Source organism: Coregonus clupeaformis, chromosome 17, assembly GCF_020615455.1.
Source record: "Coregonus clupeaformis isolate EN_2021a chromosome 17, ASM2061545v1, whole genome shotgun sequence".
Taxonomy (NCBI): Eukaryota; Metazoa; Chordata; class Actinopteri; order Salmoniformes; family Salmonidae; genus Coregonus; species Coregonus clupeaformis.
In genome coordinates this window covers 41,497,983-41,515,618 of record NC_059208.1, presented here as the reverse complement: position 1 = coordinate 41,515,618, position 17,636 = coordinate 41,497,983, and the positions used below count along the sequence as shown (strand labels likewise).

General features: G+C 42.4%; 1 protein-coding gene across 1 annotated transcript in view; it reads right to left on the bottom strand.

Moving 5' to 3' along the window:
• The window catches only part of LOC121586417 (glutamate receptor ionotropic, NMDA 2D-like), a 57,911-nt gene that overhangs the window by 17,734 nt on the left and 22,541 nt on the right, over positions 1 to 17,636 (bottom strand). Inside the window, exons 3-8 of the mRNA XM_041903074.2 lie at positions 15,432 to 15,546; positions 11,424 to 11,632; positions 9,494 to 9,662; positions 8,795 to 8,948; positions 5,894 to 6,019; positions 5,354 to 5,583 (exon numbers count right to left, since the gene is read on the bottom strand). Of these exons, the coding sequence (XP_041759008.2) occupies positions 5,354 to 5,583; positions 5,894 to 6,019; positions 8,795 to 8,948; positions 9,494 to 9,662; positions 11,424 to 11,632; positions 15,432 to 15,546 (1,003 nt within the window). The remainder of the gene's footprint in view (positions 1 to 5,353; positions 5,584 to 5,893; positions 6,020 to 8,794; positions 8,949 to 9,493; positions 9,663 to 11,423; positions 11,633 to 15,431; positions 15,547 to 17,636) is intronic.

The window sequence follows — 17,636 nt, the reverse complement described above, 5'->3', positions numbered from 1 at the left end:
CAATGAACATCTGAATGATTCAGAGGAGAACTGGGTGAAAGTGTTGTGGTCAGATGAGACCAAAATGGAGCTCTTTGGCATCAACTCAACTAGCCGTGTTTGGAGGAGGAGGAATGCTGCCTATGACCCCAAGAACACCATCCCCACCGTCAAACATGGAGGTGGAAACATTATGCTTTGGGGGTGTTTTTCTGCTAAGGGGACAGGACAACTTCACCGCATCAAAGGGACGATGGACAGGGCCATGTACCGTCAAATCTTGGGTGAGAACCTCCTTCCCTCAGCCAGGGCATTGAAAATGGGTTGTGGATGGGTATTCCAGCATGACAATGACCCAAAACACACGGCCAAGGCAACAAAGGAGTGGCTCAAGAAGAAGCACATTAAGGTCCTGGAGTGGCCTAGCCAGTCTCCAGACCTTAATCCCATAGAAAATCTGTGGAGGGAGCTGAAGGTTCGAGTTGCCAAACGTCAGCCTCGAAACCTTAATGACTTGGAGAAGATCTGCAAAGAGGAGTGGAACAAAATCCCTCCTGAGATGTGTGCAAACCTGGTGGCCAACAACAAGAAAGGTCTGACCTCTGTGATTGCAACAAGGGTTTTGCCACCAAGTACTAAGTCATGTTTTGCAGAGGGGTCAAATACTTATTTCCCTCATTAAAATGCAAATCAATTTATAACATTTTTGACATGCGTTTTTCTGGATTTTTGTTGTTGTTATTCTGTCTCTCACTGTTCAAATAAACCTACCATACAAATTATAGACTGATCATGACTTTGTCAGTGGGCAAACGTACAAAATCAGCAGGGGATCAAATACTTTTTTCCCGACTGTAGGCATACCAGTAACTGCCTAAATAAAGGAAACACTTGAGTAAACAAGGGATACAAAGTATACTGTATGTTATGGTGTGGGGTGCATTTTCCTGGCATGGTTTAGGTCCACTTGTAGAATTTACAGTGGGGGAAAAAAGTATTTAGTCAGCCACCAATTGTGCAAGTTCTCCCACTTAAAAAGATGAGAGAGGCCTGTAATTTTCATCATAGGTACACGTCAACTATGACAGACAAAATGAGAAATAAAAATCCAGAAAATCACATTGTAGGATTTTTTATGAATTTATTTGCAAATTATGGTGGAAAATAAGTATTTGGTCAATAACAAAAGTTTCTCAATACTTTGTTATATACCCTTTGTTGGCAATGACACAGGTCAAACGTTTTTTGTAAGTCTTCACAAGGTTTTCACACACTGTTGCTGGTATTTTGGCCCATTCCTCCATGCAGATCTCCTCTAGAGCAGTGATGTTTTGTGGCTGTCGCTGGCAACACGGACTTTCAACTCCCTCCAAAGATTTTCTATGGGGTTGAGATCTGGAGACTGGCTAGGCCACTCCAGGACCTTGAAATGCTTCTTACGAAGCCACTCCTTCGTTGCCCAGGCGGTGTGTTTGGGATCATTGTCATGCTGAAAGACCCAGCCACGTTTCATCTTCAATGCCCTTGCTGATGGAAGGAGGTTTTCACTCAAAATCTCACGATACATGGCCCCATTCATTCTTTCCTTTACACGGATCAGTCGTCCTGGTCCCTTTGCAGAAAAACAGCCCCAAAGCATGATGTTTCCACCCCCATGCTTCACAGTAGGTATGGTGTTCTTTGGATGCAACTCAGCATTCTTTGTCCTCCAAACACGACGAGTTGAGTTTTTACCAAAAAGTTCTATTTTGGTTTCATCTGACCATATGACATTCTCCCAATCCTCTTCTGGATCATCCAAATGCACTCTAGCAAACTTCAGACGGGCCTGAACATGTACTGGCTTAAGCAGGGGGACACGTCAGGCACTGCAGGATTTGAGTCCCTGGCGGCGTAGTGTGTTACTGATGGTAGGCTTTGTTACTTTGGTCCCAGCTCTCTGCAGGTCATTCACTAGGTCCCCCCGTGTGGTTCTGGGATTTTTGCTCACCGTTCTTGTGATCATTTTGACCCCACGGGGTGAGATCTTGCGTGGAGCCCCAGATCGAGGGAGATTATCAGTGGTCTTGTATGTCTTCCATTTCCTAATAATTGCTCCCACAGTTGATTTCTTCAAACCAAGCTGCTTACCTATTGCAGATTCAGTCTTCCCAGCCTGGCGCAGGTCTACAATTTTGTTTCTGGTGTCCTTTGACAGCTGTTTGGTCTTGGCCATAGTGGAGTTTGGAGTGTGACTGTTTGAGGTTGTGGACAGGTGTCTTTTATACTGTTAACAAGTTCAAACAGGTGCCATAAATACAGGTAACGAGTGGAGGACAGAGGAGCCTCTTAAAGAAGTTACAGGTCTGTGAGAGCCAGAAATCTTGCTTGTTTGTAGGTGACCAAATACTTATTTTCCACCATAATTTGCAAATAAATTTATTAAAAATCCTACAATGTGATTTTCTGGATTCTTTTTTCTCAATTTGTCTGTCATAGTTGACGTGTACCTATGATGAAAATTACAGGCCTCTCTCATCTTTTTAAGTGGGAGAACTTGCACAATTGGTGGCTGACTAAATACTTTTTTTCCCCACTGTATGCCAAGACACATTGAAGCTGTTCTGGCAGCTCTTGGTGGCCCAACACCCTTTAAAGAAACTTTATGTTGGTGTTTCCTTTATTTTGGTAGATACAGTGGCTTGCGAAAGTATTCACCCCCTTGGCATTTTTCCTATTTTGTTGCCTTACAACCTGGGATTAAAATTGATTTTTTTTTTTGGGGGGGGTTGTATCATTTGATTTACACAACATGCCTACCACTTTGAAGATGCAAAATATTTTTTTTGTGAAACAGAAAACTTGAGCGTGCAGAACTATTCACCCCCCCAAAGTCAATACTTTGTAGAGACAACTTTTGCAGCAATTACAGCTGCAAGTCTCTTGGGGTATGTCTCTATAAGCTTGGCACATCTAGCCACTGGGATTTTTGCCCATTCTTCAAGGCAAAACTGCTCCAGCTCCTTCAAGTTGGATGGGTTCCTCTGGTGTACAGCAATCTTTAAGTCATACCAGAGATTCTCAATTGGATTGAGGATTCATTCTCAAATCTCTGGAAGACTGAAACAGGTTTCCCTCAAGAATTTCCTTGTATTTAGCGCCATCCATCATTCCTTCAATTCTGACCAGTTTCCCAGTCCCTGCCGATGAAAAACATCCCCACAGCATGATGCTGCCACCACCATGCTTCACTGTGGGGATGATGTTCTCAGGGTGATGAGAAGTGTTGGGTTTGCGCCAGACATAGCGTTTTCCTTGATGGCCAAAAAGCTCAATTTTAGTCTCATCTGACCATAGTACCTTCTTCCATATGTTTGGGGAGTCTCCCACATGGCTTTTGGCGAACACCAAACGTGTTTGCTTATTTTTTTCTTTAAGCAATGGCTTTTTTCTGGCCACTCTTCCGTAAAGCCAGCTCTGTGGAGTGTACGGCTTAAAGTGGTCCTATGGACAGATACTCCAATCTCTGCTGTGGAGGTTTGCAGCTCCTTCAGGGTTATCTTTGGTCTCTTGGTTGCCTCTCTGATTAATGCCCTCCTTGCCTGGTCCGTGAGTTTTGGTGGGCGGCCCTCTCTTGGCAGGTTTGTTGTGGTGCCATATTCTTTCAATTTTTTAATCATGGATTTAATGGTGCTCCGTGGGATGTTCAAAGTTTCTGATATTTTTATAACCCAATCCTGATCTGTACTTCTCCACAACTTTGTCCCTGACCTGTTTGGAGAGCTCCTTGGTCTTCATGGTGCCCCTTGCTTGGTGGTATTTTGTGTATGTCCATTACATGAAATCCAAATAAAATCCATTTAAATTACAGGTTGTAATGCAACAAAATAGGAAAAACGCCAAGGGGGATGAATACTTTTGGAAGGTACTGTACCTGTATGTGAGTGTGATAAAAATGTATCCGTAATAATTTTTTATGAACTATTGATCCTCTGTGGCAAAATGATGCTCTGGGGTGGTTGCATAAAACAATTTAATAATACAAAAAATATCACCAGTTTTTTTTGCCTCTTCAGCCCCTGACTCACACAATTGACCAGTCACACTTATTTATTATGCAGTTTATATATATTTATTTTATTAATCAGTTACCCAATAAAGGCAGGGCCCCCCAGTTACCCATGTGGGCCCCCTACCTTCTCTCCTCCCCCATCTGATGATTAGCAGAGCGGCAGCAGCAGGCTGTCTACACTCATTGAGAGCGGGCTAATGAGTCCTTCTGTGGTTGGCGGTTGCAATAAAAAAATACAAAATATATACTATACTGAACAAAAATATTAATGCAAAATGCAACAATTTCAACGATTTTACTGAGTTATAGTTCATATAAGGAAATCAGTCAATTGAAATCAATTCACTAGGCCCTAATCTATGGATTTCACATGACTGGGCAGGGGCGCAGCCATGGGTGGGCCTGGGAGGGCATAGGCCCACCCACTTGGGAGCCAGGCCTTCCCACTGGGGAGCCAGGCTTAGCCAACCAGAATGAGTTTTTCCCCACAAAAGGGCTTTATTACAGACATAAATACTCCTCAGTTTCATCAGCTGTCCGGGTGGCTGGTCTCAGACAATCCCGCAGGTGGAGTCGGATGTGGAGGTCCTGGGCTGGCGTGGTTACACGTGGTCTGCGGTTGTGAGGCCGGTTGAACGTACTGCCAAATTCTCTAAAGCTACGTTGGAGGTGGTTGATGGTAGTGAAATGAACATTAAATTATCTGGCAACAGCTCTGGTGGAGATTCCTGCAGTCAGTATGCCAATTGCATGCTCCCTCAAACTTGAGACATCTGTGGCATTGTGTTGTGTGACAAAACTGCACATTTTAGAGTGGCCTTTTATTGTCCCCAACATAAGGTGCACCTGTGTAATGATCATGCTGTTTAATCAGCTTCTTGATATTCCACACCTGTCAGGTGGATGGATTATCTTGGCAAAGGAGAAATGCTCACTAACAGGGATGTAAACAAATTTGTGCACCAAATTTGAGAGAAATAAGCTTTCTGTGAGTATGGAAAATGTTGAGGATCTTTTATTTCATCTCATGAAACATGGGACCAACACTTTACATGTTGCATTTATATTTTTGTTCAGTATACATATATAATTGTTTGCTTCCTCTTGGGCCCCCCAAGGGGCTGGGCCCAGGGGCTTCAGCCCTGGTAAGCCCCTGCATACATATGGCCCTGCCACCAATTCAATGCTTTTAAATCCATAGATAAATAATGTGCAAGTGCACACTTTGGGAGAAGTGTGAAGAATTGAGGCATCACTGTGCTATGGAAACAGACATTATGGCCATCTTGGCCTTGGATCAGAACGCTCTCCTCACTCACACACCTTCTTGTCGCTGAGGCCAGACACAGTGTCGATGTACTCCTCCTGGATCATGAAGGCTGCCAGGTTGGCCGTGTAGGAGGCCAGGAAGATGACAGCGAAGAAGGCCCACACCAGCACCATGATCTTACTGGTGGTTCCTCTGGGATTCTCCACAGGCACTGAGTTATTGAAGACCAGAGCCCACAGCAGCCAGATAGACTTCCCTATGGTGAATTTAGAGCCTCCTGTCTCTGGATAGCGAGAGGTCGGGGGGAAGAGAGAGGGGGGAGTGGGAGAGACAATGAGTGAGAGAGAGCATGAGAGAGAGAGCGAGAGAGAGAGAGAGAGAGAGAGAGAGAGAGAGAGAGAGAGAGAGAGAGAGAGAGAGAGAGAGAGAGAGAGAGAGAGAGAAAGAGAGAAAGAAAGAAAGAAATGGACATTGAATGGGAAATAAATATCCCAGGGTACTACTCACACCAGTATGTAACTCATCACGACTACTTCAATTGCTTCAGGTGATAACCTGAAATAATAATGACCATACTGTAATAAATGACTTACTCTTTGCACTTTGCAGGCTGCGGTTGTAGCCGACGGGACTGAAGAACTCGAAAATAAAGACCGTGACAGCGACCACGGACAGGCACATGACGAACATCATCACCCACACAGCTGGGCTGTACGGCTCTGAAATATCACATCAAAAAGACAAGGGTTCTGTTCCAAGGTTCTCACTAGCTTATTACTTAGAATGAAGCTAAGCAAACAGCACCCTACGGGCCCTCGTCAAAAGTAGCACCCTGCAATCTCTTTCTCTGAGCAATTGCATTAGTATAAAATAATATACTTTCCCAATTTTTCTACGTCCCATATTCTACATTTGGTTCCATGTTCCTAGCATGCAATGACTACATAAAGCTTGTGACTCTACAAACTTGTTGGATGCTTTTTCAGTTCATTTTGGTTTTGTTTCAGATTATTTTGTGCCCAACAGAAATAATGGTAAATATTGTATTGTGCCTTTTTGGAGTCACTTTTATTGTAAATAAGAATAGAATATGTTTCTAAACCCTTCTACGTTAATGTGGATAATCCTGAATGAATCGTGAATAATGATGAGTGAGAAAGTTATAGCGGGTCAAAGATTGTACCCCCAAGACATGCTAACTTCTCACCATTACCAATAACAGGGGAGGTTAGCATGTCTTGGGTGTATGATCTTTGACCCGCTGTAACTTTCTCACTCATCATTATTCACAATTCATTCAGGATTATCCGTAATCATGGTAGCATCCACATTAATGTAGAAGTGTTTAGAAACATATTCTATTCTTATTTTTACAATAAAAGTGACTCCAAAATGACAATAATCTGAAACACAACCAAAACGAACTGCAAATGCATCCAACAAGTTTGTAGAGTCACAAGCTTGATGTAGTCATTGCATGCTAGGAATATGGGACCAAATACTAAACTTTTGACTACATTATTTATAAGAACCTTTAGGGGTGTCAATATTTTGGGGGTGGAATACAATATAGCTCAGTATTTGAATTATTTATTTTATACAGTCATTATTGCTCATATTTATCAAGGGTGTCAATAATTTGGGACCCCACTGTAGTAAACTACTTTTTAGTAGAGCCCTTTGGGCCCTCGTCAAAAGTAGCACACTACATAGGGAACAGGGTGCCATTGGGACACAGACAATGTATTGGACATGCATTAGATGATTGCTCCACCTCATCCCTTTAATAAGGCTAGTAAATGCACAAAGTTTTGATATAGAATGGATGCCCATTGTGCATTTACTAACCTTATTAAATATATATGGGTATGTGGTGGAGCATTTGTGTATGTACATTTTTACAAGGCCCAGCAACCCCCTAACAAGTGATGTGTGTTTAACTATACAGACAGATTACAGTCATGCATTCTAAGTGGTATTGCTAGCATTGACATTGGAGCATAGCCAAGGAGGGAATTCTACAAAAAAGCCATTCTCAAACCACTACACTCGTGTCATAGGTAAAGACAGGAGGAATTTAAAGGGATTGTTTTGTGGTACCATGATGTTGATTTGATACCTGTGAAGTAACTAATTACTTGTATTAATGTGTTATTACAAAGTAATGAAGCAATTGCTCTGTAATTGCATAGTAATGAAATTAAGAGGTTATTGATATTACACAAGTGGAATAAGGAATTGTCTTTAAATCATTTTTGGAGGTTCAGATTCTGTCTGACCCTAGTCATAGAGGAGTAACTTACAAGATCAAAAATATTACGGTCAAACCGAGATGGTTGAGAAAATGGCTGATGGTCTCAAGAAAACAGCCTTACAGAAAGAGTCAGGCTTGAAGACCCAAGATTTTCTTGGCAAGAGATTATTCTGGGCTCTGGCCAGCTAATACATACTAAGAGCAAACCAAGGACCCTTAGGTTACCATCAAATCAGTGACCCTTGATTCAGACTAAATTGCCTTGGGGTAAAAAACCTCTGGGTAGCCATTGGATACAGAACATGTCCAGATTGTCTACTAAATCTTAGTTGACAGACAGATATACGTCCATGTTTAAAATGAATCATTCAGGGGGGGAAACGACATACAGTCTGTGTTGTTTGAGTGTCTGAAACTAAGACTACATCCAGTTTGTGCTGTTTGATTGTTTGAAACTAAGACTATATCCAGTCTTTGCTGTTTGAGTGTCTGAAACTAAGACTATATACAGTCTTTGCTGTTTGAGTGTCTGAAACTAAGACTACATCCAGTCTGTGCTGTTTGAGTTAATGTCTGAACTAGCTTGTTTTACTTACAGCACAGCCGTCTCCTATGGCCAGATTGCTGTGTACTACTGAGTCATATCTGATGAGTTGCCATTACCCCGGTGCGTTTCACACTGTATTATCTAAGATCTGTCTGCAGATATAAACATACCATCACATCTCAATCGATGACTGTAGGATTAAAATGTCTGCCTTGTCTGCAGACTGAGTCTCTCTACATGGTTGGGCAAAGTCTAGAATTATGCTAAGGCATTTTGAAATGTAGAGGCGTTACCTTAGAGACATATTTTACTCTTAAATATCTTCACCCTTCATTATCGAGGGGCGGCATAGCCCACTGGAACACAGAATTTCATCAAAGGCAACAGTGAAAAATACATGAGTAAAAAATATAAAGAAAAAAAGAACATATAGACAGGTTTATGGATTTTATTTGAGAAGCCTGTGAAACCTTGCTTGGACAACTTTGATACTAAACCAAGAGAGAGAAATCAAGGTTTTCCTTGTTAATGGGGGATAAAGTTGGTTGGGGTGTCAGGTGTTGTGTGTTACCATAGACCCTTCATAGCCCATCATAGGCCCTTCACAGCCCATCATAGGCCCTTCATAGCCCCCTCATAGCACATCATATGCCCTTCATAGCCCTTCATAAACTCTTAGTCAGCCCTGCTCACCAAGGAAGGCCGACGGCGAAACGGTGCCGTTGCTACGGGAGACCATGACGCTGATGCCCGTCTCCACGAAGGGCACGGAGAACTCCACAGCCTCCGACCTCTCCTTGTTGACGGTCAGGGAGCCAATGGCCATGTCCGCCCGTTTATAAACCACCTGGTGGGCGGGAGGGGAACTGCAGTTAGGAACAGAAAAAAACGGGCCCATTCACGTTCACAGGCACTCACTTCCAGCTGTCTCAGTAGTAAAATGGTTACGTTAATGAGATTCGAGAGCGAGTCAAGCGACTGAGGAGCCTTGCAGCGGGGGAAAAGGGACACCTGCATCTGGTAGCAGGAGCCCGGTGGCTGTGTAAGCACAACAACACACCCTTAGCTGAGCTGTCACTGTGCGTGTGAGCTACACTTAACATCCCCATCTCTTCTCTGTTAACCACCCGTATTAATCCTGAGCACCCAGAGGGGGATTGTCTTCCCTGGAAATAACAAGACATCTGCCCAAGACTCCAAGCCAAACACTTCAGAGTTACTCCTCCATAGGAATATTAATCTATTTGACAGTTCTTGGTCTCATTCTGTCTCCACGTTTACTTTTAGGGGATTTCAAGGAGGAATTGCATGGCACCCCTTGAATATGTTTTTGAATACGTTCTTTTGAACGAGATAAAAGAAAGAGAGAAGAAGAAATACATGACCGCTGACCTCCCCGACCATGCCATTCCACTGCCCATCACTCCCCCTCTTCCCATGTCTGCCATTGGTCACCAGGTAGAGGTCATAGGAGAAGCCCACTATTTTGGCCAATCGCTTGAGGACGTCAATGCAGAAGCCTTTGCAGCAGTGCTTCGACGATTTCTCATCCACCGGCACACTGTGGTTACAGAGAGAGCGGGGGAGGGAAGGAGAGAAAGACAGGGAGGGAGAGGGGAGAGACAGGAGGCAGAGGAGAGAGAGAAACAGAAGGGAGACACAGAAGGCCAAGGAGGAACGTATGAATTATTAGCAAGAGCTGTAGTAGCTGGATCAATACTGCCTGTAGTTTGACTGCTCAGTTTTAGAGAGGGGGGGCACATCAGGACAGACAGGAAAGGAGAAGGAGGACTGCATTAAAACGGGATTAAATGCTATTTTTCTGTGTGGGTTACCCTCAGCAGGGGACGAGGAAATTTAACAGGACATATGTGGACTCTTTCCAAGCATGTAGCTTTACAATAAGAATGTCTACAGAAAAAGCCTGATGGTGGATCAAAAGCTAATTTTAACTGGATAAATATCAATGTGTGGTCCCTCCCTGTATGTCCATTATGATAACCCACCAGTCAGTGCAGGTTTTAAGATTCTAATGGAATGTTCAAAGTAGGCTGATTAACTGGGGCAATCTCCCTGAGCAAATATAATTGATGGAACCTTCAGCAGGTCTTGTTACCAGACATCTTCTCAGAGACAGACTGGGAACACACAACACACTCAGCAGACCTTTAGAGACCAGGACAGACTGTGAAACACTGAGTGAGAGTTTATAAGAGAGGACAAGAGAGAAAATATAACAGCACGTCAATGAGATAAACAGGCAACACATGTGTTTACTGGTTAGACTATGCTGCATCCCAAAAAAGTTACTTTAAGGAAAAACTTCAATCAAATTTGAGGTTTTGTTTGAAACCTTTTATAGTTCAAATGATATTTCTATGAGTGTACAAAACATTAGGAACACCTTCCTATTATGGAGTTGCACCACCTTTTGCCCTCAGAACAGCCTCAATTCATCGGGGCATGGACTCTACAAGGTGTCGAAAGCGTTACACAGGGATGCTGGCCCATGTTGACTCCAATGCTTCCCACAGTTGTCAAGTTGGCTGGATGTCCTTTGGGTGGTGGACCATTCTTGATACACACGTGAAACTGTTGAACGTGAAAAACCCATCAGCGTTGCAGTTCTTGACACACTCAAACTTGTACGCCTGGCACCTACTACCATACCCCATTCAAAGGCACTTAAATATTTTGTCTTGCCCATTCACCCTCTGTATGGCACACACAATCCATGTCTCAATTGTCTCAATGCTTGAAAATCCTTCTTTAACCTGTCTCCTCCCCTTCATCTACACTGATTGAAGTGGATTTAACAAGTGACATCTATAAGGGATCATAGCTTTCACCTGGATTCACCTGGTCAGTCTATGTCATGGAAAATAGCAGGTGTTCATAATGTTTTGTACACTCAGTGTATAAAGAAATTTTTACATTTCAAAGGCGTTATTATTTATTTACCACAATTCAGATGCTAAATCTTTACACATTCTCTGCAATTATTTTCCCTGAATGGCTCGAGGGGAGGAAATGTAACCCTGTGACATCATACTTTTAGGAGTTATGGCCTTTTTAGGTAGTGTGGCGTAAAGCATTGTATTTGAAACACACTCTCAATAAACTATATATGAATAATGAGGAGCAACATGGCCTACCACGACTTTTGAATGAAATGTCCCTTTACACTTATGATAGTTAAAACATTTAAACTACGTTGGTTACATGTTGGTCATGGTTAAACCATGGTCAGTCATGGTTAAACATCTGCATGGTTAGACCATGGTCGGTCATGGTAAACATCTGCCCCAGTAGCAGGCCTTACTTGGTGGTGTTGAGTGGTAGTCTGCAGGGCACCGAGTCCCGGATGCAGGAGTTGGTGCCTGGGTCGGCGGGCTCCACAATGACAAAGGGCCTCTCCTCCAAGGTGACCACCTTGAGGTGCTGGGTGTCATCCAGCGGCTTGAGGAAGGAGCCGTAGCGTGAAAAGGGCTGGATGATGAGATCCAGAACACCGTTCTGCCACGTGCCAACCTGCAGGAGATCATTTAGAGCCACTTAGAAAGAGTATAGGAAAAAGGAAACCTTTGTGCGACACAGTGTCTCTTTTGTTCACCGCGCCAGTTTGTGGTAAGTGTGGCATGTACTAAACACTTGAGAGTGTTTCAGTGTCTCGGCGGTCAAGCTTACATAGGAGACTGCATACTGGGGAAAATAAAAACCAGAAGCGACCGCGACCTGTGTTGAAGTGATTCTCCAATTAATTCAAGTAAGTCCCTGTTTTCTGAAGCACCATTTCCTCAGTTCTCCTTCAGGGCCACTTGAAGTTGTCTGGTTCTAATATCACTAGCAACAATGTATTAGACACTTTTATATTATTATCCTAATATTCTGAATAGTGGTTATGTTATACTATAGGGAACAGTATGTTACAGTACTTATGGATCTATGTAGACTATAAACGCACAGTATATCATAAGTGGTCTGACTTTTTCCATCATATAATGGTCTGGGGTCAACAACTGGTCCTAGACCTCAATCATCCACTGCTTGTTCACTCTCCCCTACTGATCTGAGTCCAGAGCCTTCAGTAAATATACTCAGAGGAGATGGGAAATGAACTGAAGGATCAATACCGCAGGGACCATGTTATCATACAGCTGCAACTGGGTCAGATTAGCCCACCTTGACACTGACAGTATGGACGCAGTGGTGTAAAGTACTTACAGTGCCTTGAAAAAGTATTCATCCCCCTTGGCGTTTTTCCTATTTTGTTGCATTACAACCTGTAATTTTTATTTGGATTTCATGTAATGGACATAAACAAAATAGTGAAAGAAAAAATTTCTAAAAAATAAATAACGGAAAGGTGATGCATGCATATGTATTCACCCCCTTTGCTATGAAGCCCCTAAATAAGATCTGGTGCAACCAATTACATTCAGAAGTCACATAGTTAGTTAAAGAAAGTCCACCTGTGTGCAATCTAAGTGTCACATGATCTGTCACATGATCTCAGTATATATACACCTGTTCTGAAAGGCCCCAGAGTCTGCAACACCACTAAGCAAGGGGCACCACCAAGCAAGCGGCACCATGAAGACCAAGGAGCTCTCCAAACAGATCAGGGACAAAGTTGTGGAGAAGTACAGATCAGGATTGGGTTATAAAAATATCTGAAACTTTGAACATCCCACGGAGCACCATTAAATCCATTATAAAAAAATTGAAAGAATATGGCACCACAACAAACCTGCCAAGAGAGGGCCACCCACCAAAACTCACGGACCAGGCAAGGAGGGCATTAATCAGAGAGGCAATCAAGAGACCAAAGATAACCCTGAAGGAGCTGCAAACCTCCACAGCAGAGATTGGAGTATCTGTCCATAGGACCCCTTTAAGCCGTACACTCCACAGAGCTGGGCTTTACAGAAGAGTGGCCAGAAAAAAGCCATTGCTTAAAGAAAAAAATAAGCAAACACGTTTGGTGTTCGCCAAAATCCATGTGGGAGACTCCCCAAACATATGGAAGAAGGTACTCTGGTCAGATGAGACTAAACTTGAGCTTTTTGGCCATCAAGGAAAACGCTATGTCTGGCGCAAACCCAACACCTCTCATCACCCCGAGAACACCATCCCCACAGTGAAGCATGGTGGTGGCAGCATCATGCTATGGGGATGTTTTTCATCGGCAGGGACTGGGAAACTGGTCAGAATTGAATGAATGATGGATGGCGCTAAATACAGGGATATTCTTGAGGGAAACCTGTTTCAGTCTTCCAGAGATTTGAGACTTGTCACGCCCTGACATAGAGTTCGCTAGTTGGTTTGGTCAGGGTGTGAGTATCTATGTAATGTGTATATCTATGTGTAGATCTAGTATGTTTAGATCTATGTTGGCCGGGTGTGGTTCCCAATCAGAGGCAGCTGTCGATCGTTGTCTCTGATTGGGGATCATACTTAGGTAGCCATTTTGCCTACCTATGTTGTGGGATCTTGACTCTTGTTTGTGTGTAGCCATTGTGAGCTTCACGTTACGTTGCTTTTGTTGTTTTGTCTGTGTTTAATTATTAAATAAACATGTATGCATTCCACGCTGCACCTTGGTCCAATCCTGTACTCAATGAACGTGACAAGACTGGGATGGAGGTTCACCTTCCAGCAGGACAATGACCCTAAGCATACTGCTAAAGCAACACTCGAGTGGTTTAAGGGGAAACATTTAAATGTCTTGGAATGGCCTAGTCAAAGCCTAGACCTCAATCCAATTGAGAATCTGTGGTATGACTTAAAGATTGCTGTACACCAGCGGAACCCATCCAACTTGAAGGAGCTGGAGCAGTTTTGCCTTGAAGAATTGGCAAAAATCCCAGTGACTAGATGTGCCAAGCTTATTGAGACATACCCCAAGAGACTTGCAGCAGTAAATGCTGCAAAAGTTGGCTCTACAAAGTATTGACTTTGGGGGGGTGAATAGCTATGCACCCTCAAGTTTTCTGTTTTTTTTGTCTTATAATATGCCATTTAGCAGACGCTTTTATCCAAAGCGACTTACAGTCATGCGTGCATACATTTTTTTTTTTGTGTATGGGTGGTCCCGGGGATCGAACCCACTACCTTGGCGTTACAAGCGCCGTGCTCTACCAGCTGAGCTACAGAGGACCACAATTATTTCTTGTTTGTTTCACAATAAAAATTATTTTGCATCTTCAAAGTGGTCGGCATGTTGTGTAAATCAAATGATACAAACCCCCCAAAAATCAATTTTAATTCCAGATTGTAAGGCAACAAAATAGGAAAAATGCCAAGGGGGGTGAATACTTTCGCAAGCCACTGTAAGTAAAAATACTTTAAAGTCCTACTTAAGTAGGTTTCTGGGGTATCTGTACTTTATTTTACTATTTATCTTTTTGACAACTTTTATTTTTACTACATTCCTAAAGAGAATAATGTACTTTTTACTCCATACATTTTCCCTGACACCCAAAAGTACAGGACAGGAAAATGGCCCAATTCACACACTGGTCATCCCTACTGATGATCTGGTGGACTCACTAAACACACATGCTTTGTTTGTAAATTATGTCTGAGTGTTGGATTGTGACCCTAGCTATCCGTAAATTTTAAAAACAAGAAAATTGTGCCATCTGGTTTGCTTAATATAAGGAATTTGAAATGATTTACACTTTTACTTTAGCAATTACATTTACTTTTGATACTTAAGTATATTTAAAACCAAATACTTTGAGACTTTTACTCAAGTAGTGTTTTAATGGATGACTTTCACTTTTACTTGAGTCATTTTCTATGAAGGTATCTTTACTTTTACTCAAGTATGACAATTGAGTACTTTTTCCACCACTGTATGGAGGCATGTTGAGCATATCATGATTCATGCTGAACAAATTATTGTTATTGTGGATGGATATCATGGGATCACTAGGCCTTAAGGCAAAAACGTGGGTAAACATACAGAGTACTGAAAGGTTAGTTGAAAACAGCAGGAATGGAGTGAATGGAGAGCTGAGGTAAGAGCATGGGCTTTCTCTCTCTCGGGGGAACAAACATTAGACGTCTAGTTTGCCTGTTAACGAAAGCTAACAAGGTTGACAAAACTTGAAGGAGGGGTAAGTAGGCACATCCGATGGACTGTAATAGTGCGGTTTGCGCGGTTAGCAAGATGAGGGGAGTGTGTGTGTGTGTGTGTGTGTGTGTGTGTGTGTGTGTGTGTGTGTGAGGATGAGTTAGCAAGACTTAATGGGGTGTGGAATGGTGGTTAGCCAGGTAAGCGAGCGTGTCACCTAATTAGCGGTTAGCGCGCTAACTCACTGACCTCCTCCCAGCCTTTCCCCTCGGTGTAGGAAATCACATCCAGTACTGGATTGGACAGGTAGCCATCGCTGTTGAACGAGTAGTCCCGGCCACTCAGCGTAATGTTACTGAAGAACCTGGAAGATAGGAAATGGAGTGAGAGAATGGCAGACAGAAAGAGAAAGATTCAGAGAGAAATAGAGGGACACACTAGACAACTTTAAGCACAGACATATCGACAGACAGACAGAGAGAGAAACAGCCAGAAAAACAAAGAAACTGAGAAATGGACAAACGGAAAAACATAGAAACGGAGAGGCATGCTAGACTTTCAGCAAGCTTCATGTTTTAGCTTGATGTGACAGGGAAGGCAATGAGAGAGTGGCAGAGAGAGAACGAGAGAGAGAGAGAGAGAGAGAGAACGAGACAGAGAGAACGAGAGAAGCAGGGGGCACTTAATACTAGATACAGTACACTATATATACAAAAGTATGTGGACACCCCTTCAAATTAGTGAATTTGGCTCATCTTGAGATAGGCTACTGCCACGACGAGCGCATCGGCCATCATTGTGAGTAGCCTATGGCTTCATCTTCATCATTAGGTGAGACAGTGTGCCACTGGACATTGTATAATGTAGCCTACTGTAGCCTATGATATATATACTATATATACACAAAAGTATGTGGACACCCCTTCAAATTAGTGGATTCGGCTATTTCAGCCATACCCGTTGCTAAAATCGAGCACACAGTCATGCAATTTCCATAGACAAACATTGGCAGTAGAACGGCCTTACTGAAGAGCTCAGTGACTTTCAACGTAGCACCGTCATAACAAGTCACCTTTCCAACAAGTCAGTTCGTCAAATTTCTGCCCTGATAGAGCTGCCCCGGTCAACTGTATGTGCTGTTATTGTTAAGTGGAAACGTATAGGAGCAACAACGGCTCTGATCTGAAAAGTCATAGTCAATCGATCAATAATATAATAATACTTTTAGCAAAAATGTTTATTTTCAATTCACAATCTGTAGAAACAATGAGAATAGAAAGGTTCAGAACTTTTGTAAGACATCACAGTACAGTTGAAATATATATGGCAAATAGAAATCCTATATGGATGGTGTTAAGAGATAGATGGGAGGTGTTGAATGGAATTGAAGGATGGGACTAATAACAACTAACAACAAATAATAACAAGATAACTAATAATGTAAGCATACTGTGTCCATAATAAGTATATAGGTTGTAGGTTGGGAGCTTTTGTGAAAGAGCACAGCTAGAAAGATATGCCATATAGAAGCAAACCGGATGGACATTATGAAAATGATCAGAGAGGTTGAGAGTAGAAGAAGTTCAGGAGAAAAAACAAACAAAATATAATTATTGTAAAATTGACTGTGTCCATAAAATCTTGATAGTAAGTATAAGCAGGAATTAGAGGCCTAAGCGTTGTTGTTCACTAGTTTACTCCAAGAAGGGAAAGGGTGGCGGGATTGGAAAGTAATAAAGGGGAATATATATATTTTTAAGGATAATGTGTATGTATGTATGTATGTATGTATGTATGTGTGTATGTATGTATGTGTGTGTGTATGTATGTATGTGTGTATGTATGTGTGTGTGTATGTGTGTATATGTGTATATATATATGTATATATGTATATGTATGTGTATATATATATATATATATATATATATATATATATATATATATATATATATATATATATATATATATATATATATATAAAACATGGGGGTTGGAAGTGATGCAGACAATTACATTGATGGAAGTTACAATCTATCTGCAATATTAAGCTGATCCCCCCCAAAAAAAAGAACTAATATAAAAATACAAAGAAAAAAAATGAAAAAGAAAAAAAGTGAAGTGGTAGGCCACACAAGCTCACAGAATGGGACCGCCGAGTGCTGAAGCTTGTAGCGCGTAAAAACGTCTGTCCTCGGTTGCAACACTCACTACTGAGTTCCAAACTGCCTGGAAGCAAAGTCAGCACAATACCTGTTAGTCGGGAGCTTGATGAAATGGGTTTCCATGGCCGGGCAGCTGCACACAAGCCTAACATCACCATGCGCAATGCCAAGCGTCAGCTGGAGTGGTGTAAAGCTCGCCGCCATTGGACTCTGGAGCAGTGGATACGCGTTCTCTGGAGTGGTGAATCACGCTTCACCATCTGCCAGTCCGACGGACGAATCTGGGTTTGGC